The sequence below is a fragment of the Cynocephalus volans genome, chromosome 2, assembly GCF_027409185.1.
Source record: "Cynocephalus volans isolate mCynVol1 chromosome 2, mCynVol1.pri, whole genome shotgun sequence".
In the NCBI taxonomy this organism is placed as follows: Eukaryota; Metazoa; Chordata; class Mammalia; order Dermoptera; family Cynocephalidae; genus Cynocephalus; species Cynocephalus volans.
The window spans coordinates 89,543,864-89,571,836 of record NC_084461.1 but is presented as its reverse complement, the minus strand read 5'-3'; the positions used below and the strand labels follow the sequence as shown (position 1 = coordinate 89,571,836).

Genomic DNA, 27,973 nt, shown 5'->3' with positions numbered 1-27,973 from the left:
TTATCATGGAATATGTTAGAATGGTACTGGAATCATCCCAGGTCATTTTCTCATTTAACAGGAAAGTAACTTTAACTTTGAGTGAGACTTTAGGCCCCTATATCAAGGATGATTATTTTCTAATCCCCAATTAAAGAAAATTTAAAATCCTTATTTAAAAATTGTGTAATAAAATATATTTGGGTTCTACTTTAAATTTAACATTTTCGACCATAGAGAAGTTAAAAATTCTAGTTCAGATTCTTCTTATTAAATGATTAAATACACGAGTAGTTGATGCGGTAGACTTACAGTTTTAACCTGAAAATTAAACACAAATTTCTTATACATGACCTCGGGCAAGCCTTTCCCAACTCCAAGTGTCAGCTGCTCTAAATTCAGATGGCAAATGACAGAATTATTTCAAGCTTGATTGCTTATCTTTAAAAATTTTAATTTGAGAATACATTAGAGGAAACAATACTTTTAGAGAAATAGGTAATTATACACCAGCAATTGATCCTAGTAGCTTTGATATAAATTCATTGTGATTTCTAAAAAATGATAAAAAAAAAGTGAAAAAAAACCCACCTGAGTTTCTAAAATGGTATTTTTCCAAGTGACATATAACACTTTTTATAATAAACACATTTTATTATTCTATGAAGAATCTTTGCATTCATTATAAAGGTAAATGTACAGACTCATATCACATACTTCAAAAACGTTACTACTTTTAGAAAAAATTAAACATTACTATTAAAATTGCATAAATAAATCACTAAAAGGATTAATGAATTACACCTTTCCCAGAAAGAGATTAACGTTAGTGATCAATGCTGCTTTCATATGAAATCATTAATAAGCATTTAAAAGGGCATTCATTTAAATGTGTTACCTAATGACTAACAGAGCTAGATAAAGTTGAGAAAAAATATAATTTCTAACCCAGAGCTATTACTTAACTTCAGGATAGTAAAGTTCTTTACATTTAACCTTAAGGAAAAGGACCCTGATAAAATCACTAGAAGACTTCAACAAAAACAAAATTTGGTGGTTGCTTTTACTACACTTGCAAATTTTCATCTAGTGAGGGAAAGATGCCTTACTTTGGTCAGGGAGTGCTACTCATCAGAAGTGCCAGCAATAACTATAATTAACTAAAACTACAGGAGAAATATTTACACCAAAGTCAGAAAGAAAACAAGAATTATACTGTTTCATTTAATGGGAGTGAAGTGAAGAAGAGAGTTAAGATATTTCTAGGAGCTCAAAAGCATTAGCAGAATTTCTCGTCTTTTAAAAGTTTCTTTAATTACAAATGAGATTTTCATCTTTGCCAAACTGTCAGGATACTGATTGAGAAAGCATGACCAAAGGTAAACTACATGTATAATTATTACAATCATAGACTGAAATGAGTGGAGGACTGGAAAAAAAATTCATCTATCTGTCTGTCTAGTTATTTTATTTTTTTTGTGAGACGCAGAATAACCAAGACTCGAGGGCAAGTCTGTCTGGCTTTGCATCTTGGTTCCTTTAGCTGTGGCCCTTTATGCACATGACTTAAGATTTCTGTCTCACTTTCTTTCTCTCTAAAATGGGTTTATAAATAGAGTTGTTGGTTGGGTTAAATGCGTTAATGCATGTAAAATACACAGGCTTGCTCAAAGTAAATGCTATGCACATGTTTGTTTTTCTTATTCTCCTCCACTTCAGAGATAAAAATTCAGCCAATGGAATGCTTTATTTTAAACTGGGAATTCTGTAAGATTTGAACATACATGTAAGCATAGGACTGAAAGATGTTATAAGAATGGACTCTGAAGGGACAAAGGTGGTGGCTACTGCACAATGCCCTTTCCTGGAGAAAGTACACACTTTGTTTCATTGTTTCACAGCAGTTTTTGCTCAGACTTTCTACACTTTGCAAATATTCCTGAAATGCTTCTAGCATGTATCTGTTGAAAAAGCATTTGATCACTGAGATCATTTTACTTCGGCATAAAGATGGCTTCTCTGCACGACCACTACACCCCTCTACCACCCTATTGCTGTAGAAGGTAGCAAGTCAGTGCTTGAACAAAAATAATTTTGGACTTCACTGCACTACCTTTTCCAAAAGTTCCCTCACTGGTTCCACTATTTGGTTTTTCTCTCCTCTGAGTTTAACAAAAAAATGTTTTTCCTTTCATACCATAATTTAACATTCCATTGGTCCTGGATATTTAGATTTTTTTTTCTTTTCCGATTTTAAACAATGCTACGGTGATCATTCTTGAGCATACATCTCTGCTCCTGTGTGATCATTTCCTAACATCACCACTTTCAGATTTCATTTTATTTTCTGTAAGTTTTCTCTAGTGGAAGATAATGTGTGTGATAATTAACGGGGATTTGGAAGAATTATTTTTTAAACGGAGTCATTAAATTGGCTTCTAAGGGTGAAAAAAAAAGAATGGACTCTGAAATTAAGTTAAAGTTGTCCATAAAAAGGAAGGAAAAATTAAATGTATCATAAGAATAATCAAAGACTCTCTGAGTCCTCTTATCTGATCAGAAGTGTCACACAAATGCAGATATATTTTCTGACATACAGAGATTTGCAGTATATGCTGAATCAGGCTTCCATATGCTAGAATATAGTAATCCAATTAAATTTTCCAACTAGAATATCTATCTGTAGTTTTTTATTTATTGTTTAATGAGTCTAGTTTCCAAAAGGCAACTAGAATAATGATGCCTAAGATTTTGTTTCTACTCTATTAGTGCTGTCTCGCTATAGATATTAAACTACTAATGATAGAAACTAAATTATGTTAAGTGTAAAAAGGAGTGCATTTGCTTCTCAGTTTGCCAAGATGAATATTTTCACATTGTACATCATATATCATATGCAAGCATCAAGGTAGATCAATGTAAGTGATCAGAGATTTGAAGAGCCACAAACTCCCATTTATGATAGAACACTGCCAAGTCACTTTCTCAACTTATCAAATTAGAGTGCCAAATTTTGCAGCTTTCCTACACACTGCAATAAAATTCTCTCTCTCATAACTGCTGCTTCAAAGAAATCAATATTTATACTGTGGTATTTAATTTTTTGAAATCTCAATCCAAATTACATAAATGGTAATAGTTATAATCATAATTATTGTTAATGTAACCTAACATTAAGTGCTTTCTGTGTGCCAGATACAGCTCAAAGCACTTTCTATGTATAATCTCATTTGACCTTCACTTCAACCCTATGAGGATTGTACTGTCATCATCCTCATTTTATATATGAGAAAACTGAAGCCCAGGGAATTTTTTTTAAAAAAAACTTGCCTAGAGACCATAAAATAAATGCCTAGAATTCAAAGGCAGTCAGGCACTAAAGCCTGGAGTCTTCGACATTCAACCGCCATCATGGAGTAGTATCCAAATTTTATTTTGGCCAAATGCAGAATTGCTCTGAGGAAAGCTGTACTGTGTATATGTATGTGCGTGTGTGTGTCTGTGTGTGTATAGCGGGGCGGCTGTGACTACTACTTCCTACCTGAGGCATCCCTTTCAAACAATAGCTTGAAAGCCTCTGGTCTAGTCTTGCTGAACTTGCCCAGAAAATTTCTCTGTTGCTAACGCTGGTTTTACAACTGTTGAGAGCAGAGATTTCAGAAAGACTGAATCTCACCAAAAGTCATGAAGACAAAAACCTAAAAAAAGATGCTGTTTGTAAATATTTGTATTCTTAGAGACGATGAAGACACAGTACTTAACCATCTTAAGAACTTTCTCAGCTATGCAAAGCTGAAGATGTTATTCTACTATGCTTTTACAGCTTGGTGCCCACTGATATACAACTCATAATGAGGTGGAGAACCCAAGTGTAAAGGCAGATGCCAGGGTGGGAAACCAAGTGGAATCATGGCCAGACTAAAAGTCCATAAAACAGTATTGTTTTTGAAACCCCCAGGTATTCCAGTGCCTACCACACAGAGGAAAATCCAAATTTATGAGCTGATCCATTAATTTCACCTTTGAACCCTCAACTCAGCTGGATGGGATCTATCACCATATGTGATATGTGATATCACCAGCATGTGGACTGGTCAATGAAATCTTAAGTACTAAGGCTGAAAACATCACTGTGTTGGGTTGTACTGGTGCCAAGAATTCGGGACATCAGAACAGGGCTCTTAGTGGAAGCCTCTAGCTTCTAAGCAGGAGGGGGTGTCCAGAGCTCCGGGGAAGTATATCTGACCTGGGCAAGTAAGTCAGTCCCTCTTTGAGCACAACTGCATTAAGGAACTAGAAGGTGCACATGGGAAGTCATAAAGTCCAAGTTTCTATGACCTCATTCAAATTGGTTAACTTCTCTTAGCTTCAGTTTCTTCATTTGAAAATTAATAACAGGACAAAGATATCAGCAATGAGTATGAGCTCTGGGGAAATCTTAAATATTAAGAAACACAATAGCTTTACATTGTTGTTTCAGTAATAATCTCATATAAAAAGTTACTTTCTTCATTGCAGCTAATACAATTCCTTGTAGCAAATAAGGCACATAAGGAGACAGTTAATTCCTCCAGATCATTAGGGCCCGCTGTCAACTTTGCCTGGAGTAAACATAAGGTATGAGAGAAACAATGGAAGATTATACATCAAATTCATCCTCTTTGCTCATATCCTAAGGGATATACATGAATTAGACTACTGCTATATTTTATTAGTGCATTATATGCTAATAACTTCCTACTTTCATTTTTGCAAAAGGGAACCTTCCTGAGGATAGGGTTTCCTCTGGCTTTCCCAAGGGAATGAAACAGCGTCAATTAAAGCTAGATATTACATTGTATTAAAGTAAACAGTGAAAGAGAATTAAGAAAAAGTCTTTTAGAAATAACTTAACTAAATATGAGTTTTGCTATTTTTCATTTAATTTTTTAAAATTTTGGAATTAGACTTAATTGAAATGATATTAAATCATTTCAGAAAGGAGATATATATATATATACATTTCCTTTCTATAATTAGGATTTATGCTATATGTTTCTACAACTCATTGCTTTGTTCACTTTACTAACATTCACCCACATATATAAGATAAAAGGAAACTTTCTAAACCAGATCCTGGAGAAACACTTTTCCCTGAGCACTGCCTTTTGACCATCCTGGAATGTAGGAAAATATTTGGCAAGGAAATGTATTTCAGATATTTTTTTAAAAACTAAGTAGGCTTCAGGAATACAATGCTTTAAGTCAAACTCTGATTTTTACATTGACGCTTATGACTATAAATGACAATGATATCATTTCAAATGCAAGAGTAACAAAGACAAATCATGGCATAAAGCATGCTGCAATTCTCACATTTCATATTTGAACAGAATTGTATTCTTACCAACGAAGCCCTTTTGCCTTTTATATTTCCACATTGTTTGTATTAGTCATTGTCCTTGCTATAGACATTCAGACAGACACTCCTGCATGTTTATGAAATGGATAAGGGCATGATAAACTGCAGATTTCTAGGCACCATACTTGGAGATACCAATACAGTAGTTCTTTGATAGGAATCAACAGTAGATTTTTCTTAGGTACCCTAGGTGATTCTGAGGCAAGGGGGTACAGAGACCATATCTTGAGAAACACAGTTTTATTAGATAAATTTAGAGTGAGTTAGATCAGTGCTGATCCTGTTTCAATATGAAGAGTTAAAAATCCGGGTTCTAGTTAATATCTCGTAGAAATCATTAGGCCAGTCCCAGTGGACAATGCTGGAAACTTCTGTGTGAGCAAAAGGTGCTGCATGCTAATTTTTTTCAATAATAAATAAAAATCAGCTGGGTGTTAAATAATTTATGGCCTTCCGCAAAGCTGAATTTGAAAACATCAAGCTGGCAGCCTGAGCCATTGCAGCCCATGCACGGACAAGCTGCCATGCATGCATATCTGTTACTTTTTTGGAGATTATCTCCACATGCTGTATAAGCTGGCTTTCCACATTAGCAAGTAACATGAAACACAATCAATATCACAGAGGCCACAACAAAATTATACACAAAGATGAGGCATCCATAGCTTGCTGGTACAGAAACCTGAAGGGAATAAGGTATTGCCCTCTAATTATGGCAGCCAATCCTGGTTAGAAATAAAGATAAATCTGATAGCTATTGACTTACTGGAGGTCCCTTCAGAAATAAATACTCAACCTGCCAATTAAGATAGTAATTGATAATGGAACTTAAGAAATCAAAGTCATAAAAATGATTACATTATACAAGTCAATCGGATGAGAATGTTGAAAGAATAAGATTCCTTTGAGAGGAATTTAATTACCTTAAAAGAAGATAGTGGATAAGCATTTCACACACTGGGACTTTACATATCAGGTTTGGAATTTTCAATTTCTTTCCACTGAGCAAAATGGAAAATGTTGATTTGGTAAGAATTTGTTACCCTGAATTTCATTTGCCACCCTTCCCATAATAATCCACATTTTTTGGTCTAAAAAAATGGTTCTAAAAACTAAAAAGTTTCTGGGGCTCACCAGTTGAACAGATACTGAATTTATGTAGTATTGGACCAAAGCAAAAAGAAAAAAACCCCTCAAACAAAGGTGATATCTGATAATCCAAATCTGAGTAACAATTTTTCTAATGATAAATCCTTTTCACTGATGAGTTTTTTCACACATTAATTTTTATTCCCTTCAGATTTTGCTAATGTGGATTGCATCATTTCACACTTTATTACTTAAAAGAAACCCTAAACGCACCTCCTGTGTGTTCTGGTTCCCAGGTGCCTTCACCAGGTAGGGGCTGCTGTAATGAGAAAACTCTGCTCTCTGCTGGCCTCAAAGTAGATTCTAGTCTGTGAAATTTGTGAATTCTGTCTCTGACAAGAATAGCATTGCCCCTCTCCTCATGTTCTGCACCCTCTCTGGCATCAAACTGACCAAGATCCTTTTTTTGGACTACATTTGCAATCTCAGCTATCAGGTCTGACTCTGATTCTGCCTTTTCTGTAGGATTATATTTGTGCACATGAACAACATCTTCCCTTTCTCCTAGCAGCTTGGAAAGTAGTGAATAGAAATCACCTGCAGAAAAAAGAGAAGAGAGAAGGGGGTGGAGGGTTGATAAGATTACAATATTTATAAAATTCAGTGTCTTGAAAATATCATCTCCTGATTCCTCATAATAAGTGAGAATGAAGGTTGCTCTCAGGCTTTCAAGTACAGGAGAAAAAAAAAAAAGTATTCCCAGAACAGTGAAAGAATAATATACCTTCACATTTCATTTTATATACAACCTATTCTTTCTGTTATTTCAGGAGCTCACACATAACTGTATAACTTCTACTGATGTATTAATAGAAACAAAATAAGGCATGTGTGATTGTATGGCACATTTCAATAAACGGTTTTCACAGTATAGTTGAACTGACATGGAAATTAAAGAGTTCATCAGATTTCTAAAATAAAATATCATCAATAACTACATGAGACAGCAGCTATCTTCACAGGCAAATGCTTTGAAGTTGTCTTTAAAAATCTATTAAATGTGAGTCACAGAAATTAAATGTATATTTTTTGAGCAGGTCCTATAAAACACAACAAATCTAACAGATAATGCATCCATTTGGCAATTGGGAAACCAAAGTTTTATTATTATTTCGTTAGTAGTGCTACTGTAAGTATTTCTAGTTGGTCCTTTTAAACAATAAATGAACAAATTCCAGAAAAATAATTCTGTGAGCAAGGAATACTTTTAACTCAGTTTCAAAGGAGAAAATTTTAACAAACTAATATCATTAGAATGATTCATTACTAAAATATGAGTATATTTTATGCCTTCCAGTATTCAGGAATAAACTTGGATAAGATAATCCAATTCTATGAAAACAAATTGTGTATTAAATATTATCACAGATAAAACATATGATACGCACAGTTCATAAAGCATTTTAATCCTAATTATTTACACCTACACCTTCAAATACATTTATACCAACTGTGTGAACGGGAAACATATATATATATATATTCTCAATGGAAACAAAAACTTGGTTTTCTAAGCCAAACCCAAAGTCAACCCCCAGTTCTTCCCTCTCCTAACCTTATTCTAAGTACTGCTAATGAAGAAATTACTTATGATTGTGGAGTCCTAGTGCTTAAGTTTTAGTTACATTTACAGTACCATTATAGATAACATTTATAAAATCTTTTTTTAATGACCATTAGGGAATGAAAATAGCTATGATACATTCCACTGAAGAATATATTATTAAGAAATTGGTGCAAGGAGATATGAAGTCTTTCCAAAATGATGCTAAGAAATCCTGACATGTTTACAAATAGTCTTGGTTTAATAATTCAATGTGGGTTTTTAATTCTTGCTGGTGAAATCAGCTTATTCCAGGTGAAATCTTCAATCCAAAAATAGTTACCAAGTAATAGGGCCAATCTCAGTCAAACGAACAAAGCAAATTATAACTTGACCAAATCTGTTAGATCACAGTGTCATTCTGCCTCACAGAAGAGATGTTAATCCATTACTTCTAAATTCTCTTGCCCAACACACTAAATATAAATAGTTTAATATGCTTGTACAATGAAACATTTTACATAAAAAATAAAGTGCAAGATTATTTCAGAGAGATATAAAAAACCATAATTAAAAACTTGAATCCACATGTTTAGGTTAATATTGATGGAGAAACAGGCTTAGAATTATGAAGAGTCATTCAAATTTGTCAGTAAAAATTTAGAAGCTGTGATAAAATACCAAATATTCCTGGTTCCTCTGAAATTATCATTTAAAATTACCATTGGATTAGGAAAGCAAAAATTGTTAAAATAATGTAACAGGTGTGGCTGCACCCAGGTTACATTGGCCTTGTGAGAACATAGCTTCAGCACAGAATCTCCACAAACACCGCGTGACGTTCAAGACACCACTAGATGGCTATCTCTTACAGTCTTCTGCACACACCAGAAAGGTTTTTTTCTCTTCTGGTGTACTGAATGTATGGAATCCTGAAATGGTAACCATTTTTCTTAGTTACATTAAGACCTTTATTTAGGAAATATATTTAATGAGTATAACGAACAGAGCAGAGCATAAATAGAGGAAGGTGGGTGGTCCCAACCCCTATGTCATCTCTTAGCATTCCTCTTTCTTTTCATTTTATGCTCCGGCCATACTGGACTTTCAATTCCTTGAATGTAAACTCTACAATGGTTTTGTTTCTTCTCTCAGGACCACTCCCACCCCACTAATCAACTAGCTCCTCAACTTTCAGATCTTAGGTGTTATATATATCCAAAATGTCTTCCTTGACAATTCAAATTAGGGGTCTCTACTGTGTGTATCTATAGCACTTTGTTCTTTCTCTATATTGTAACTGCCCAATTTCTGGTCTGTATTTCACACCTGTGTTCGAATCCAACCATATTTAGCAGCTATTCTGTGCCTTTAAGTAAGTTATCTAACCTTATAAATATAATGACAACAACCTTTAAGAATTGTTTTGTGGATTTAAAAATAGTTCATGAAAAATACCCAGTCCAATGCATATCATAAAGTAGGTATTACTAAGTTATAGCTATTACAACTACTAACTAAAAAGACAAGAAGACAAACTCTAGTTGCAACATGCATCTGCTTCAACCTATGGTTTACCTAAAGTTTTTAAAATCAGTTCCTATTTCCTAGTCAACTACTGGGATTTTCATAATAGAGGGGGGAAAAAAGCTCCCTTTATGTTTACAGCCCTTTCTTTTCTCAAAAAGTGACTTATGGAGTTTGGATATGTTGTCCTCTTGTTCTCTCAGAACTCATGTGGAAATCTGATCCCCAACATGGCAGTGGCTGGAAGCAGTTTGAGTCATGGCGGGTGGAACCCTCATGAATGGATTAATGCTCTCCTGGGGCGGGGGCGGGGGGAGGGTAGTGAGTGAGTTCTCGCTCTATTAGTTCCCGTGAGAGCTGGTTGTTTAAAAGACCCTGGCACCTCCTCTCTCTCTCTTGCTTCCTCTCACCGTGTGATCTGCTTGTACCCACCAGCTGCCTGCCACTTTCCACCATGAGTAGAAGCAGCCTGAGGCCCATGCCAGATGCAGCTGTCCCAGAATCATAAGCCAAAAAAACCTCTCTTCTTTATACATTACCCAGTCTCAGGTATTCTGTTATAGTACACAGAACAAACTAATAGTCACTACAGTTGCCATAGTTATTTGGTTCCTTGCATTGCCAAAGGAGTCTAGCCCTGTACTTTATCTTTTTTAGTCTATTTTTGGAGAAAGAACTATACCTGTTCCAGTGTTCTGGATGCCAGCCCTCCTAGCACCCCCCTAGTGCCTTTCCTATCTTCTCTCTTTTCTCATACAACTTCTCTGCCTGATACTTGACTCACAGGCTATATACACACTCACTTAGGAACTATCTTAAATGGTCCTGGAGGTGGGGAGAGACCCTTCTCTGACACAACATGTCTTTCAAGCTTCTCCATCTTTCCTTTTTCCAAATTTCAACACCGTCCAGAAGAACTTTCTGTGATAATAAAAATACTCTATGCTAGTGTTGTCCAACATGATAGCCATGAGGCACATAGAGCTACTGAGTACTTGTAATGTGGCTAGTGCACCTGAGGAACTTAATTTAAAAATCTTACTTTTAATTAATTTGTTTTCAAATTTAAATAGCCACATATGGATAATGTCTGCTGTAAAGGACACTGCAGGTCTACTTGCTGATTCATCCTTCCTCATGTCCTCTTCCTTCCCTATACTGAAGGCATTTGCTCCCACTTCCTACTTCACCCCTGGATGGCTTCTGTATGAGTTAATCAGGAGCTCCTAATTGCCAAAGCCAGCAGACTCTTCATTTTGACATACTGGTAACATACAGCCCTGCTGAAAGTCCCTTTCAGAATCTCTCCCTATAATGTTATCCTTTATGGGTCTTCTCCACCTGTGTCTTTGCTTCCTCTTTTTCTTCTGTCCAACATATGAAAATGTTGGTGTTTCCTGAGGTCTGTCACTGGCATAGTTTTCTCCCCTGGTGAAGGCCTCTTCCTGCTGTGTGATCTCAGTCACTCACAAGGTGTAAGCCCCTACCTCCAGGCAAAGGACTATCAAATCTGGAGCTCCCCTAGCACCAAAATAGTACGTAAAACTGCCTTCTGGAAATTTCCATTGGATGTCTATCTCATAGGCATTTTGAACTTAATATGTCTAAAACTGAGCTCTTTATCTTCTCCCCATGTGTTACCTTTTTCATAGTATCTCTCTCACTGATGACCATTTTGATCAATCGGTCTGGAAAACTGGATTCATCCCTGTCTTGCCAGCGAGTCACAAAGTCCACCCTATGCTGGTTCATCAACATCCTCCTTCTCCCTACCACCAGAGCTCACTTGGGAGTCTTATCATCCTCTGATTATCATACTGAGAGACTCTTTTCCTTCCTCAGAAGAGACCCCTATTCCTGCTTTGGATGTCAAAATCTGTCTAGAATGGTATTAACGCTTTCCAGCTCCATGGAGCTGACTTGTAACAGATGGCATTCCACCCCCTCCCTCCTGACACCCCTGGGTTCCACCCACAGCTACTTTTCCCTCAGCTCTGTCAACCTATGTATTTCTGCGTGGTATTCTGTTAATTCTTTTCTGGAACCCACTGCTAAGGTGACCATATAATTTATTTCCCAAACTGGGAAACTTTTGAGAGGGAAAAAGATGCATTAATACTTATACTAGGCATAAACTAGGACAGTCCTGGAAAAACTAGGACGTTTGTTACCCACCTATTGTTGACAGAGATAACATATAAAGAAGTACTTTATAAACTACAGATATTATTATTATTATAATTATTAATAGTACTACCAGCTAATATTTTTTGATAGGTTAGCATGATCTACTCACTTTGCTGAGTGATTTTTTTCCCCACACAATAATTATTATTACTGTCCTCATTTTAGATGAGGAAACTAAAGAAACACAGCTAGTAAATGAGGTAAACTTGCACAGCTGGTAGAAAGTTCAACTGGGATTCTAAGGAGATATAGCCTGACTAATGGTTACTTTCTAAACTCCTCACTATACTGGATCCAGGTTCCTCTCTCTTTTCTGTACTGGCCATTAAACCCTTTCCTGTGAATTAACCTTAGACCTGTCAATCTTAATTTTACTTTTTTTCCCCCCTAAATTAACTGTCTTCTGAGCTCAGAAGCTTGGTTTACTTTTTACTTGAACAAGCTTCTCTTTGTCCTATCCTGGCCTGTCTTCTCCATATGATAACACAAGAAGCTTGTAAACTAGTCAATTGTAGATACCATAGCGATCTGCACAAAATGGCTTAAAGAAAAATGACTCGTTTGCTTGACTGAAAAAGCAGAAGAGTTTTTCTTCTCTTCAATACTAGCAATATACCTTACATGCATGAGCAAATTCCATAAGATGTTCTAAAAATGGTTTTCATACAATTAAATTATCTCTGGGAAGGGACAAGATGACAAGTTACAAGGTATGTGTGGTTTTATATAAAAAAATAAAAACCTCTCATTTATCATTTACTATCATATTCTCAGTGACTATTACTGTTGCTGTCATAGCAGATACGGAATAAATAATAATTTGTTAAAAATGTCACCCTTTGCTTCCGCATCAATAGAGATAAAAATATTTCCTTGATAATTTTAGGAGTTTCCATTTCTTTCTTTCGCCCTCTCAATCTTTGATACTTATGTAATGCAGAAATGCTCTAGGTCTTTGAAGTAATTTGACTGAGTGAGTTTGGTATTTGGAAAACACAACTGTGGTAGCAGCTAATGTGTTGAGAAAAGCAATGCAGCGTAGTACATGTGAATCTAAAACACTACCAATTAAACTCCAAGTTTGTAAGTTGTGTGCTTGAATTAATTACTTTCCACCTTAATGGGCATTTTTCTATGTAGCAGGGACTGCTCACTATTCCCTGCTCTCAACATGAAAATTTCTCTGTTTTACTTTCAGGAGTTTGGTGAGAATAAACTAAAATAGATGAAAACATACAGTAAAAAACTGTCCTAGGAGTGTTTTTTTTTTCTTTTTAACAAAATGCTTTAAGATTATTGATAAAAGAAAAATTAAGTATCTTTCATTTTTAGACAGTGAAATATCTTAATTGTGGCAGGTGCTTTTATTTTTAAAAAATGATCAAGAACCTCTTTATAACTTCCCAGATTATAAATTCCCATTTCCCACAGAAATCACTAGTATTTCATTAACTAAAACAAACAGCTCTTGTTATTGCTTATTGCTCTGTGATTTCTATGGTACATAGAGAATAAATAGGATGTTCATCATCAGTTTAACCACTGACAAAATATGCCAAGTAACCACACTAACAAGATTAGAACCATGCAGCACGACCGATTAATGAGATGGATATGAGGAATGGAAAAATAAAAGCATTGCTTTATAGATTTTAATATTTTGTTTTAAGACTCAATCATAACTGACTTTGCCTTCTGGTTAAAGTTAATTTGGTTTATTGATTGTTTACTTACCACTAACCCACAACATTTATTCTCTAGCCTTAGAGAAATGAAACACATAATCATAATGTCCAGACTTAATAAAGTGAATTTTATTGATTTTTCCTCTCATAGGACTCATCTGATTGAAAAATAATTAGAAATGGACTTTTTGAAATCTTTTTTAAGAAAATGAGACAAATATAAAAAAGGAGAAAATACGATGGCTTTTACAACTACTACGCATAAAGATCTACATTGGAAAGCTCCACCGTGTGATAAATGATCATTCCCATCTGCCTATTCTGTTACTACAAAACCAACTGAAAACAGCATTCAGTTAGCTTCCCAGAGCCTTGGGGGCAGGGGAGGTGTTTAGACTTGTGTTTGATAGATGAGTTCAATAAGTAAAGATTTGTGAGCTTCTCGTAAATCATAACAAACCGATAAAGTTTAGTGAATGAGAATGCAAAAAAACCTACTTCTTTTAAAACAGTGGTGTGGCACTGAGAGTACCTGGACGTAGTAGCTAAGATGCTATTAAAATCACTAGTGCTTTACTAGGGTCTCAAGGGAATGTCCTATTTTGAACAAGGCAAAGAAATATAAATTTTAGCTACTAAGCCCAGCCTTTGTTTCACTCTTCCCATAAACTGTTTACCAACTGTTGCTTTAGCAAGCTTTTACAGTAGACTATTGTGTTAACTTGCAACCTTTTTCCCTTGATTCTGCTTATTTGATAAAACATGCCAATGGTAATTCATTTTTGTTAGCATAAAGCCACTGTGAAATTATTCTGTTTCACAGAAGGTGTCTGAAGACCTTTAACTATCTGGGGTCATGGACTGTTTTCCCTCAAAAAATTGTATTTTTGTCATATTCTCCCTGCCTTGGGAATATGCTGACCTTTGAGTAGAAAGATTGATTATATGAGGTCATGAAGAGTACAATGAGAAGAGTTTGGAGAAAACTGAATAAAACATGTTAAAGGCCCTTTCTGCAGCAAAAGAAATGTGCAGAGCATGAAGTACAATAACAAGGACATACTGGTACTGTACAGTTTTACTTTCAATTCTTTTCAAGATGTTGAATCTTCATAATACAACTGACATAAATTTCAACACTACATCTATATGGTGAATTTTAAAGAGAAACACAAATTCAGAACTCCTAAAGTCGTGTAGCTTCTTGCTTACAGCTGGTAAGCCTCAGCCTCAGCCTGTATTTCTTGCCTAAACAACGCTGATAGAAAGCTCGGGTTGTACCTTTGGTGTAGTGAACGTATATAAGAAATCATAAGGCATAAGAAATAAAGAGAACTTAAAAGCATGTTTGTTTCTTAAAAGCATCAAACATAATATATAAGTGAGGGATATCTGAGTATGATCTTCTATAATAAATGGGTATTATTTTAAAAAATCGGACAAAATAAACATTATTTTTTAAAAAAAATCTCTGCAGACTTAATTAAAGCCTCATTAAAATGTTTCCCATTGTTTCATGATCCAGGACAACCTGGTAGGTAAAACCGTCACATAATGATGCTTTTTTGGTGTCTCTAATTACATCTTTTGAGACAGAATCTTAGATATACTTGCCTTACACTACATTTTGTTCTATACAGAGTATGTGTAGACAAAGATGTTGCAGAAGGTTAGTGTGTTTGTGAGTAAGCACAGACTGTGGCAATACTACATGGACTCACACAACTCACATTTCTATTTCAAATGCTAATTAATTTCCAATCAAGATTAATATTTTGGCAAAAACATTAATAGCTAGCAATTTTGGTGATAAAAATTTTAAAGAAAATTAAATATATATATATATATATATATATATATATTTCTTCTGGAGAAACAGAGTATTAGATACATCTGTGTAAAAAAAGAAGTCACTGGCTTCCTTCGAATTTTCTTCTCCGTGCTGGAGAGACCTACTACCTCCTGTCCATCTGTGGCACAGCTACGTTTCTTTTTTTCAGTCTATGGAATATGATTATTTCTCCCCGTCCCCCCCCCTTTTTTTTACTGTCTTGGTAAAGGTTGTCCCTTCTTTCTAACAGAATTTATGTATCTTGACCTTTACCTTCCTACCTGCTTTCCAATGTATTAAGACAGGAAGTAAAAAAATAATTTTATATATAAGGGAAAGGGTTAAATGTGAGGGATTTTTATAAAAATTAATATACATGGCATAATTTATTTGAATAATTAAAGCCCTCCTACTAGCTTCTTAGTCAACTTGACTCCCCAGGGAACGAATACAAATAGACATTTTTTGTGCAAACAGAGGTCTCTAAGAAGAATGGAATACTCTTTCAGTAATGAGTAGATTTGCCCTGTGTATGATAAGGAGACAGACTGATCTCATTAGCACATCAAATGAATTATGTGTACAATTGTGCATTTGGTATATTTCTGTACTTCTCTTTAAATTCTAGTATGGTGGTCCCCAGAAACCAGTGGGATAATACACAGACTATACTGGCCACTGAAATGGCTTTGGTGAGGTACCGTCTTCACATAGTCCAGAAGGTGACCTTTTGATGGACCCACTAATTTCAACATATGAATATCATAGTCTAGTTCCTACAGTATAAAAATTGGGTCAGAATGGTGCTTTTTTCCTTCCCAAGTAAAACTGCTTTATTTTCAGCATTTTTATTCATAAGTAGAAGAAAACAGAAACTACAGGCAGATAATTTTTTATGTGTCCATAGAATTCTTCTCTGGAACCAATAAGGGTTTGGGTATATTTAAACCTCTGAATATTCTATGCTTTAAAACACAAAAGAGTAAATAAATGAAAGAATATAAAAGTGTTTTAAAGGATTTGGTTTGTAGGCACATATGACACCTCCAGAATCCTACTATACGGAAAGAACAGATTAAACAATATATTAACAATATAACATTAAAGGTTGCTTTGCTAACAGAACCTTTGGGTTTTTAACCTTTCAGAGGTATCAATGTCTCCTTTGATCAACTCAACTAACTTCAAAAAGGAAACCACAGTCCAGCCTCAGCTTCCATAAAAACATAACATTTTAAAAGACATCTACTAAATGGTGGTCTCACTCCATATTGCATCATGCGTGTTGGTATTTGGAAATGTATTCTAAGATGACTCATATTATTTCAAAGACATACATTTCAAACAACGTGTGCAATGTTAAAATAATTTCATTGTAAGTCTGGACAAATTTCAGTGCAATTACAGTAAACATTGTTAAAACTACCATATTTTAGCTGTTATTACCGACTTTTTTACAAATATATATTACAGGATTGGTAAATTTAGCTATTTTAAATTGTACTTACTAGGCATTTAGTATAACATCATCTCTGTAGTTTTGACTTAACACAAAAACAGAAACTACTTTGAACTAAGCTGCATTTTTTTTTAAAGGCTACTTTGTTAGAATGAGATGTTACAGAACGGACTCTATATAATTTAAAAACCTTTAGAGTACAGTTTACCTTAGGCTTCCTTCAGAGTGCATTTTCCCCTTTCAAAAGTCTGGATTCTTTAATTTTGCCAACACTATTAGTACTAAAGTGATATCTCTGTCCTAGACCTTATATAATACATTTTTAAGAATTCCAATAGCAGTTTACAATGTGAGGAATAGGAAAATTCTCTATATTGCTGATAGAAAAATCCTGTATATTTTTGTATGCTTTATGTTGTTAGTAGAAGTATGTTTGTATTAACATTAAACTTTTTAAAAAATATATCATATCCAGGCCAAAACCGACTTGCTAGGATAACATGCTCCAATACCTAACACAAAGCACTGTCTTCCAAACAACTGGCATGAAACCGAGATTCAGAAAGTAGTTTTTCAGTGCCAGCACATGCAATATGTGACATACAAGTATCGAACATTACTACTTCAAATAAACAGAACAGAGGAAGAATGATGCTTTCTTACTCATCAAATGGCAACTTAACACAAAAGGACAGGTGCATAAGACAATAATCCCTCCTACCTTTTTGAAGGCTGAGAAGAATGACTTATAGAGGTAAGATGAGGGTTTACTTCTTAATTTTTTCTTGAACTTCCAATATAGTTAATAAACATACCATACAAAATACACAAGAATTTACATGGTAAAGGTTATTAAATTTCAAAAGCAACCCAGTGATTGTTTTTAATGATTATATTTGCACTTATTTGTACTATATATAAAAGTTACAATATTAAATGTGCTAAAACAAAGACAAAAACCCTAATGGGATTAAATTACACTAATAAATTTTACTTTCAAGGCTGAAGTTCAATCGTTGACCATTTCCTCTTGAATTATGCATTATATAAAAACAGCAATACATAGGGTATAAGGTTGATACAGAGAGACCTAAAATATCTCAGTAACTTTACCATTTGGTTGCCTATTTGGATAATACATCGTTTTTTAGGCCTAGTTACAGAAATAAACGTACATACCCTGGTCTAACACTTCTTCTTCCCGTTTCGGTTGCTGTAGTAAAGCAGTCTTATCTTTGTTCTCTGTTTCTGTAAAGGATCAAAGAAGCTGAGCATAAATTTGAAGTATATATCACACACTTTAAATATTTTATTGGAAATATGCCATCTACAGAAAAATATTATTCAGGGCCTTGTTTTTATTACAGTATTAAGAATTTATACAGCAGAGATGCTCTAATTCACAACGTCCCCCACCCCCAGCATAACCATCAATTACCAGACTTCTGACTAACAACTAGGTCAACTCCCCTTTCAGTAATATATAAATGATATAGAATTTTAAAAATGCATTAACAAAACTACTCATATTTGTCTTCTGAAATTGAATTTGGTAATAATTTAAGGATATTTTAAGACCATTTTAAGGCATATTCTATAAATATACTGGATCTTAATAAATGACCTGACATGTCTTATAAAATATCCACTAGAAAGAAAACAGGAAGCTGCTCTGGCGTTTTAACACTGAGCTTGCAAAACTCAATAAAGCCTCAGCATACTTAATGCAATAAAACAGGGTGTGGGTTTTGCGCTAAAGGAATGACAGTCAATATGACCATTTTGAAGATGAATAATAAGTTAAAGAACAATTCTGAGAATGAGACCAAAAAAGCCAAGACTAGTACTGCCTCGCAAATCAAAAATTGTTCTTTGTGTGAAGAGGCCCATTAAGCAGATAATTTAGGGTATGGTTAGAGATGATAACCATTTTTATTGGCAAACTGTAGCACTCTTTAGAGCATGGTGCACAAATCCACAAATTGTGTAAGTCATTGCTAGTTATGGGAAGAATGAGGTATGGAAATGAGAAAATATGAATTAAAAGAAGAAAAAGAAAGGTCTACATTTATGATGTTGATCCCAAAACTAATCTGTTTCATCACTGGTTGAGATTTTTCTCTTTAACTTTTTTGATGAGGACATGTCAGGGAGGGAGATAGGATATGAAAGAGAAAAGAGGGAATAAGAATATGTGTGCACATGTGACTGTAAAGAATAAAGATGATTTAAAATATTAATCATATAGTCAAGAGGGATGCATGAGAAAATATAAAACACAAAATCACATGTTACTTTATATTAAGCAATGATTTTACCTTCGTGATGTCCATGCATCATAACCATGTCAGACTTCACAGGAACTGGAATATTGGCCTCTGGTGGTATGATTCTGAACATATCTGGAGCTACATTCTGTGTACAAGTCATGAAAGAAACTGCATGCTTGGCTTCCATGTAATACATAATGTATAAGTTGCACATTTCATCAGTAGATGTGCCACTGCAGACAAAAAGTAAAGAAAAAGGAAAAGAGAGACAACAAATCAGCCATTCACATAAAACATATTCTTAATACAAGAAAATGCAACCTGTAAATCTGCCAGCAATGGATTCAAGGGTGGAAATATTGCACATTTATTTTATAGCTTTCATTAAAGCTTATCTCAGTTTTCAACATCAAATGCACATTGTCAAAGGCATATTTCCAAGTAACAATGGATTATCAGTTTGCTGTCATTTCACAGATATCACCAAATACGGCAGATGCAAATGGCATTTATATAGCTGAGAGATACAGTCTTTTCTCTCCTAAATCCTTTTACTCTTTAGTCCTCCTCCCACTTGCTAAAACTTAGACTGAACAAAGTTACCTTTTTCATAGAAAATCTTAATTATTTACTTAATAACGGTAAAATTCAGAACACTTCAACAGATTTGTACATTTATCATTTATAAATCTTTAAAAACGGCTTTTCCACTTAACACCAAGAGTCATGGACCTTGTTTTTTGGCCTCCTTTCTCATGGCCAGATGAACATGTGTCCACACGAAGACATCCTAAGTGTATCCCTGACATGCAACTTGGCAACTAGACTTCTAGAGCAGGAAAGAAAACATTTGAAATGTTTTCATTTCAAAATGAAAACAGCACTAATCTCTTCCAAGGACTCAGACCTGATTGTATAAAAATACCAGTGCTGTATAATTGAATGACTCGATGTTAAAAATAGATTTTAAAACTGTGAAATGGATATTTCAAAGAAAAAGTTCCAAATGATAGAAATAATGTCGAATAGTTTGCAAAACATCTTTTCTTCTTCCTCAGTTCACATGGGTTATTACATATTTCATTCTGTTTACTATTATTAGGAAAGAATTGTTTAGGTACACTTTTCTAAGACTTTTATATAGCAAAGCCTACACCAATAAAAAATAAACTATGAGGAAGATTATTTGCTGTACAGAAATACACCAGTGTTGATTTTTCCAGCAATGTTATGAGGCACTCGCTTCCTCTCCATAGCAACAGTAATGACATCAGCAAAGGAAGGAAGGAAATAAAAATCTTTTCCATACAGGCATTTGATTTCTCTAAGCTTTGAAAATGTAGAGTCCCTGAGAGACCACAGGAATGAGCAGCTACCATGGGAAGCTCTGATTATGCCTTACAAATTATTTTTGGCTTCTCACTCTCTGAATCTGATACCTGTCAGTATAATTGCTTCTCCTATGAAATATAAGCAAAGAGTGAAGTGCAAACCCAAATAAACACCTGTTCACTACACATATCTTCACAGTGTCAAAACACAATTGCTAAGAATTACATTTTAACAGTCTTGGCGTTGGTCAGAAAACGACAGTTTATAATAGGAATAGCTGGTGCCAAAATAACAAGCTGTAGCCTCTCACCATATTATACATCCCCTCCCTGTACAAAATGAGAAGTATGTGTACAGCAAGAGAGCACGGAGGGAAAGGAATTTAAGATGTGGCTCTAGCTTAGAAAACCTTCAATCATCTTGCTGTTGAGGAAAAGCAAAATAATCATTTAAGCATTTCAAACAGATAAAAGGAAAAAAACTTAATAAATTCATGTAATAATGAATGAAACTGGCAACTAATCCACGGACAGGTCCTTCCATATTTTGTCTGTTTGGGAACGTCAATGACCATACTTTCATGGGGAAGGTATACCCACCACACACACGTAATACATCCAGTATCCTGAACTCTTCCCTTAAAATTAAACTGAATGAAGTAACTGTAACTGCTGGTCTAAATGCTGTTGGTTCCCTGGGCAAGTGTGTCCTCTGTTGCATAAATAAAAATAATTTATCCTGTGAGTGATTATATTTTTTTATAAAGTATTTAGAAAGAGAATCTTAGAATTCTTTCACTCTTCTAATTTTCTTCTAGAGTAGTATTTCCAAAACTATTACCATAAAACTTTGGTCCTTAAAATGCTTACAGATGAGTTGAGAAAAAGTTATTCTATGAGCAAATATAGAAATGGTTCACAAAAGTTAAACAGATTCTGTACTGTGGGAGACTTTAACACACAATGTGCTCAGAAAACTCTATGGGGAGAGGGGATACAAGAGGCACTATCCCCAAAGGAATCTGACTAGGCTTCTTTGTGTTGCTGCATGTTCCAGGACATAACTTAAGAAAAGTTGTACTATGATATTTACAACTTGCTCTTACATGTATAGAAACATAATTCTAGTATTGATTAGGAATAACCAATCAAAAGGGTTTCTTCTTTAGAGTAGTTGTAGACGTGTAAAAATCTATTGTTATTTTTAGATAACACCAATCACAATATAGGTATGTGCATGTAGTATAGATATACAAATGTATATACAGATATGCATACAGATGTGTATCTAGAAATGTTTTATAAGATGTTTTGCATATATACAGACATACCTGGTACCTATTTGTATTATTTCTATACATCCATATAAACATAGTTTAAATTTTCAGGAAAATCTATCTACCAGAGATTTGAGAAGCAACTAATACCGCAAAATCTCAAAATAACTAAAATAGAATATCTTGATTATATATTCCTCCAAATATAATTTTGGTGCTTCTAAACTTGTTACATGTGTATTTGGAGGACTTTTTTTTAATATGCATTTGAAAAGAAATTGCACTAAAAGTAAAAAGAGTTCATTTCAAACAAGTAAAAGGTAATTTATCTGGGAACAAGGAAATAAACTGTGAAATGGATACTAAGAGGAATAATCAACAAGAATTTACTCATACAAAACAGAATTCATTGCTATCATCACCAAAACAGTAAGTTAAAAAAAAAAATTATAGACAGTGATAATGGGGAAGAATATGAAATAAAAAGGTATCATATTTGGAATAGTTTTTATACTAATATTGGAGACAAAGTTTGCAATTACTATCTTAGAAATAGTGTGTAGCAAGATACAAGGTGAGGCTGGCTGGTTAGCTCAGTTGGTTAGTGCACAGCCTTCTAAACACCAATGTCATGGGTTTGGATACCTGTACCATCCAGCCACTGGAATAAAAAAAAAAAAAAAGCAATAACTTATTAGGCACTGGACAATTAGCTCACTTGGGAGAGCATGGTGTGGGTAACACCAAGGTCATGGGTTTGAATCCCCACACCTGCCAGCTGCCAAATAAAAAAAAGAAAGAAAAAAGATACAAAGTTACATGTTTGAAAAACATGCACACAGTTAAGTATAGCAAATAAAGGAAAATCAGTAACTTTCAAAATAATATAACTCATTGTCCTTTGTAACTTATGATCAAACTATTATTTTAATTAATGAATTTGAGGAAATAAAAAAGTAAAAATATAAGCTAATGTTGCATTATTTCCTCAAAAATGAATTATCTTTCCATGTATTGACTTAGCTTTTGAGAAAAACTATACATGTATATGTAAAATTATACATATATGTATGTACACACATACATCCACACATATGTATATACACAATACACTAATTATACTTGTATGTTACATGTTTTTATATATACATAAATGTGTTCATCTCTAAACATGTGATTTCGTGAAACATCCTAATCAACTCACCAATATAGTTCATTTGAGGTACCAATTCTATGTTACAAAATTGAGTTGATCAAATAATTTTAGATTCTACGGGGTCACAAGGAAAATTTCATTAAAAGAGCTGAATAAAAAGAAAAGAGACATACTTTATTCCCTTCCATCTATAATTGGACTTGTAGTCAAGGTAACTCTGAGCTCCTATCAGACAAACTATCATATGCTAAAAATGTTAGGATTCAAATCATCCTTAGTGTCAGCATCTCACTTTGCCTGTTTATCCATCTTTTCTCTCACTCAAAAAAAAGTCACATTTTAAACCAGACGAATTACTTTCAGTATTCCTAAGGGAGGATTTTGACACATTTACCCCTATTTTCCATAGAGACCAATTCAACTCTGCTAATCTGAATGATTATTAACATAAGAAAGCAGGGAGGGAGGGTGTGTTCACATGTCTGCCCTGGCTCCATGAATGCCCTTTAATCATTGCCTCACACTAATGTGATTCCCTAAAATGATGACTGCTGGTATGATCTATATTCTAAAATTACAGTAGTGCATTTTTACATCCTCTTGCATAATAAAGTACTTATGTGATAACTTCTTTTATACTGACATACTTAATATAAATAGCTTTAAATCTGACAGTGTGGTGAGATACAAAATAGTAAGCCCACAATAAAAATTTGTTGAAGTAAGGAAGAATGAATAATCTTGCTTAATAAATGTTTACAACTTATTATGACATAATGTGTTCACTCTGTCATACTGCTGAATAATGTTATGTTAGAAAGACTATAGAGATTTGAGAAACTACCAAGTATTCTGAAATGTATCATTTTTAAAAATCCAAATATTGTACACATTGACTATGTTGCAGAAAATGATACTACACTGGCTTAATGATTCCTGCATACCTACCTCTTGTCCCTTATATTTGACAGATGCTAGTCTTGAAAATAACCAAAGTGGGTAACACTAATTCTGGAAAGAAATATGAAAACTTGAAAGAAGGTATTTTACAAAACTTTTAATTGTTTCTTAAGAGGCTTCAAGGTACTTTGTAGAACAGTGGTTATCAGATACTGGAGAGGGAAGGGGGAAGGGTGGACAGGGAGAGATTGGTCAACAGGTACAAAGTTACAGTTAGACAGGAGGAATAAGTTCTGGCATTCTATTGCATAGTAGAGTGTCTATGGTTAACAATACTATATTGCATATTTCCAAATAGCTTGGATTTTGAATGTTCTCTCAACAGAGAAATGATAAATGTGTGGGGTGATGGATATGCTAAATACCGTGATGTGATTTTTACACAATGTATACATGTATCGAAACATCACACTGTACTCCATGAATATGTACAATTATTACGTGTCAAAAACAAAATAAAAAAAAATTAAGGAGTTATTATTTATCATATAACTTTATCTTTGCATATAATACACTTTAAAAATGTTGATTAAAGTGCTGTGCTTGGTATCTATGAGTATTTTTTAGACATTGTTATATTCTCGCATATTCATATTCTCATGAAGTGACTCATTTCAAATGAAAATTATGATGAACAAAATTGACCAAATAGGTAAATATTATCTACCTACTCCAAGAGTTAATTTTAAATTTCAGCATATAAACTTTTAGGCTGATTAGCTGAGTTAATTAGCTTAATTGGCTGACTTAATTAAATTCTATTTTTTGTTTAAACTTGACTAAACATTTGAAATGAATTTAGAGAAGTGACATGTTGAATATAAAATATGCAGCGCAGTCAGGCACAAAATATTGCTTCTTCACAGATTAATTAGTACTATGTTGTCAGTATATATATATTGGTGTAAGTTTGTCTAAGATATACTTTTTATATTTATTAGTTACAAATAAATATAATAGATTTTAGTAAAACATTTTTACCATTATGTATACTTATTAATATATCTTAAGTTCACCTATTTTAAAAATAGTTTTTAAAATTATTAATATTATTTTTGATTGATAAATCATAACTGCATACATTTATGGGGTACAATGTGATGTTCTGATATATGTATACAATGTGGAATGATTAATCAAGCTAATTAACATATCCATCACCTTGCTTACCTATCATTTTTTATGGTGAGACATTTGAATTTTACTCTTAGTTATTTTGAAATATACAATACATTATTACTGATTGTAGTTACTCCACTGTCCAACAGATCTTCAAACCTATTTCTCCTGTCTATCTGAAACTTTGTACCAGTTAACCAATCTTCCCATTCCCCCCTTCCTTTCTACCTTCCCTAGTCTTTGGTAACCACTGTTCTATTCTCTACTTCTGAGAGGTCAACTTTTTAGATCCCACATATATATGAGATCATGTGGTACCTGGCTTACTTCACTTAGCATAATGTTCTTTTTTTCACCCATGTTCTTGCCAGTGATATGACTCCCCCCCTTTTTAAGGTGAAATAGTATTCTATTTTGTACATATACCACATTTTCTTTAACCATTCATCTATTGATAGACACTTAAGTTTTTAAATCCACCTATTTTTTCAATGGTGGTATTTTGAGATGAATACTTGGTATGGGAAAATCAGTCCCCATTTTTCTTTTTTCTTTTATTTTTTTGAAGGTCAGAACATATTATATTTAACATAGACAACATTCATTTACCTACATGTTTACCAATTTTCTTTTTCACCATTCCTTCTTGAATCTCTGACTTTCCTCTTAGGATCATTTTCCTTCTTCCTAAAGGACAGTCCTTAGCTGTTCCTTAGTACAGGTTTACTGGTGCTAAACTCAGTTTCTGTTTATCTGGATATGTCTTTAATTCACTTTTTAAAAGATTTAAAACTATTTTTTCATTATACATGTTTATGAGATATAGTTTGTTGTTTCAATACATGCGTATAATGCATACTGATCTAATCAGAATGGTTATACCTATCACCTAAATATTTATCATTTCTTTGTGGTTATAACATTCACGATCCTCTTTTCTGACTATACTGAAATATACAGTACAATATTATTACCCTAGGACACCAGAACTTATTTCTCCTATCTAACAGTAACTTTGTACCAGTCTACCCACCTTTCCCCAGCCCTCCCCTCCATTTCCCTGCCTCTGGGTAACCACTATTCCACTCTCTACTTCTCTTTTTAACTTAGTTTTCTTAATTGACCCGTAATAACTGCGTATATGTATGGAGTACGATATGATATTGGGTACCTTTGTACTGTGTGTGCAATGATCATATTAGGGTGTTCAGTATACCCATCACCTCAAACATGTGTCACTTCTTTGTCTTAAGAACATTCAACATCATGTTGACTAGCTATTCAAAGATATACAGTACTTTGTTAACTGTAGTCTCCCTTTACTATAGATCCCTAGATCCCCTTTTTCCTATCTAATATTTTGCATTCACTGACCACCCTCTCCCTATTCCTCTTTCCCCCACTCTGCCAGTCTCTAGTAACCACTATTCTGCTCTCTACTTCTATGAGATAAACTTTTTTAGCTTCCAGATGTGAGTTAGAACATGTCCCATTTCTCTATCTGTGCCTGTATTATTTCACTTAACATAATTTTCTACAAGTGCATCTGTATTGCTGCAAACGGCAGAATTTCATTCTTTTTTATGGCTGAGTAGTATGCCATTGTGTATATATACCACATTTTCTTTATCCAATCATCCGTGGAAGGACATTTAGGTTGATTCCAACTCTTGGCTATTGTGAATAGAGCCACAATAAACATGGGAGAGCAGGTATCCGTTCGACTTGTTGATTTCGATTTATTTGGATATATACCCAGTATTGCTGGATTGTATGGTAGTTCTATCTGCACTTGTTTGAGAATCTCCATACTGTTTTCTATAGTGGCTGTACTAATTTACATTCCAACCAACAAGGCATGAGAGTTCCCCTTTCTCAGCATCCTTGCCAGCATGTCTTATTTTCTGTGTTTTTCATAATAGCCATTCTAACTGGGGTGAGATGGTATCACTGTGGTTTTGATTCATATTTCAGATGATTAGCAATGTTGAGCACTTTTTCATATGCCTGTCGGCTATTTGTTTGTCTTCTTTCAAAAAACATCCATTCAGTTCCTTTGACCATTTTTAAGTCAATTACTATTTTTTTTTTTTTTACTATTGAGTTCTTTGTATCTTCTGGATATTAATCCTTTGTTGGATATATAGTTTGCAAATATTCTCTCCCATTCTACAGGTTGTCTTTTTGCTCTGCTGATTGTTTCCTTTGCTGTGTAGAAGCTTTTTAGTTTGATATAATCCCATTTGGTAATTTTTGATTTTGTTTCCTATGCTTCTGAAGTATTACTCATAGTCTTTGCCCAGACCTACGTCCTGAAATGTTTCCCCTATATTTTCTTCCAGAAGTTTAATAGTTTCGCATCTTACATTTAAGTCTTTAATACATTTTGAGTTGGTTTGGCCCCTATTTTTAAAAGTGCTTTTTATTAGTTAATCATGATTCTTCTACCCAAGCAAAGTTTTCTCCTGTCCTAAAATCTCCAGCTAAGTACAGATTTAAGCTCGTTGGCCACTGTCAACACAGTTTTCCTGAAAAACCTAGTTTCGAGGTGGCTGCAGAGAAGAAGGTTTAAAACTTGAAGCTGATATTTCAGTTCATGAAGGGGGCACCTACAGGTCCCAAACTACCTACCTTTGGATAAGAGTGATTTGTAATTAAGTGCTGCAAGCTTGGGTGTCAAACCTGTATACAGTGGGAGTAAATGCTTATGTATGTGGGTTGCAGGTAGGTGGTAAGAGAGAAGAGGGAGAGGGGATTTACAGAGTATCATTTAATTTAATAGACATCATATAATACTAGATTTTTTTTTTACTGGTTACATTCTCAATTGTGATTCTGTAGTACCCTGTGGAGGTTGTACTAATTATTTTACAAAACAGAGATGTGTGGCTGCTGTTATCTTTCTAAAACTAAAAAGCATTTTAAGTGCTTTAGGAACATTATGCATTATTATGAAGATTTTAATTCATATTTAAATTTATTCAAACTTGTCTTATTAGTTTATCATTTCACTGGAAAAAAAATGCTCTGTAGTATAAATTAAATATTCAGAATACGAACTCATCCAGCAACTTAATTTCCTATAATTCCTTTCTATTT

General features: G+C 34.1%; 1 protein-coding gene across 13 annotated transcripts in view; it reads right to left on the bottom strand.

Moving 5' to 3' along the window:
- Nucleotides 1-27,973, bottom strand: part of PAM (peptidylglycine alpha-amidating monooxygenase) — a 282,338-nt gene that overhangs the window by 40,827 nt on the left and 213,538 nt on the right. For 8 of the 13 annotated variants that reach the window (XM_063087956.1, XM_063087955.1, XM_063087961.1 and 5 more), the window contains 3 exons: nucleotides 19,080-19,264; nucleotides 17,941-18,009; nucleotides 6,743-7,066 (listed from right to left, as the gene is read on the bottom strand). In XM_063087956.1, coding sequence (XP_062944026.1) covers nucleotides 6,743-7,066; nucleotides 17,941-18,009; nucleotides 19,080-19,264 — 578 coding nt within the window. The remainder of the gene's footprint in view (nucleotides 1-6,742; nucleotides 7,067-17,940; nucleotides 18,010-19,079; nucleotides 19,265-27,973) is intronic. The other 5 variants (XM_063087964.1, XM_063087966.1, XM_063087965.1 and 2 more) reach the window with 1 other exon arrangement.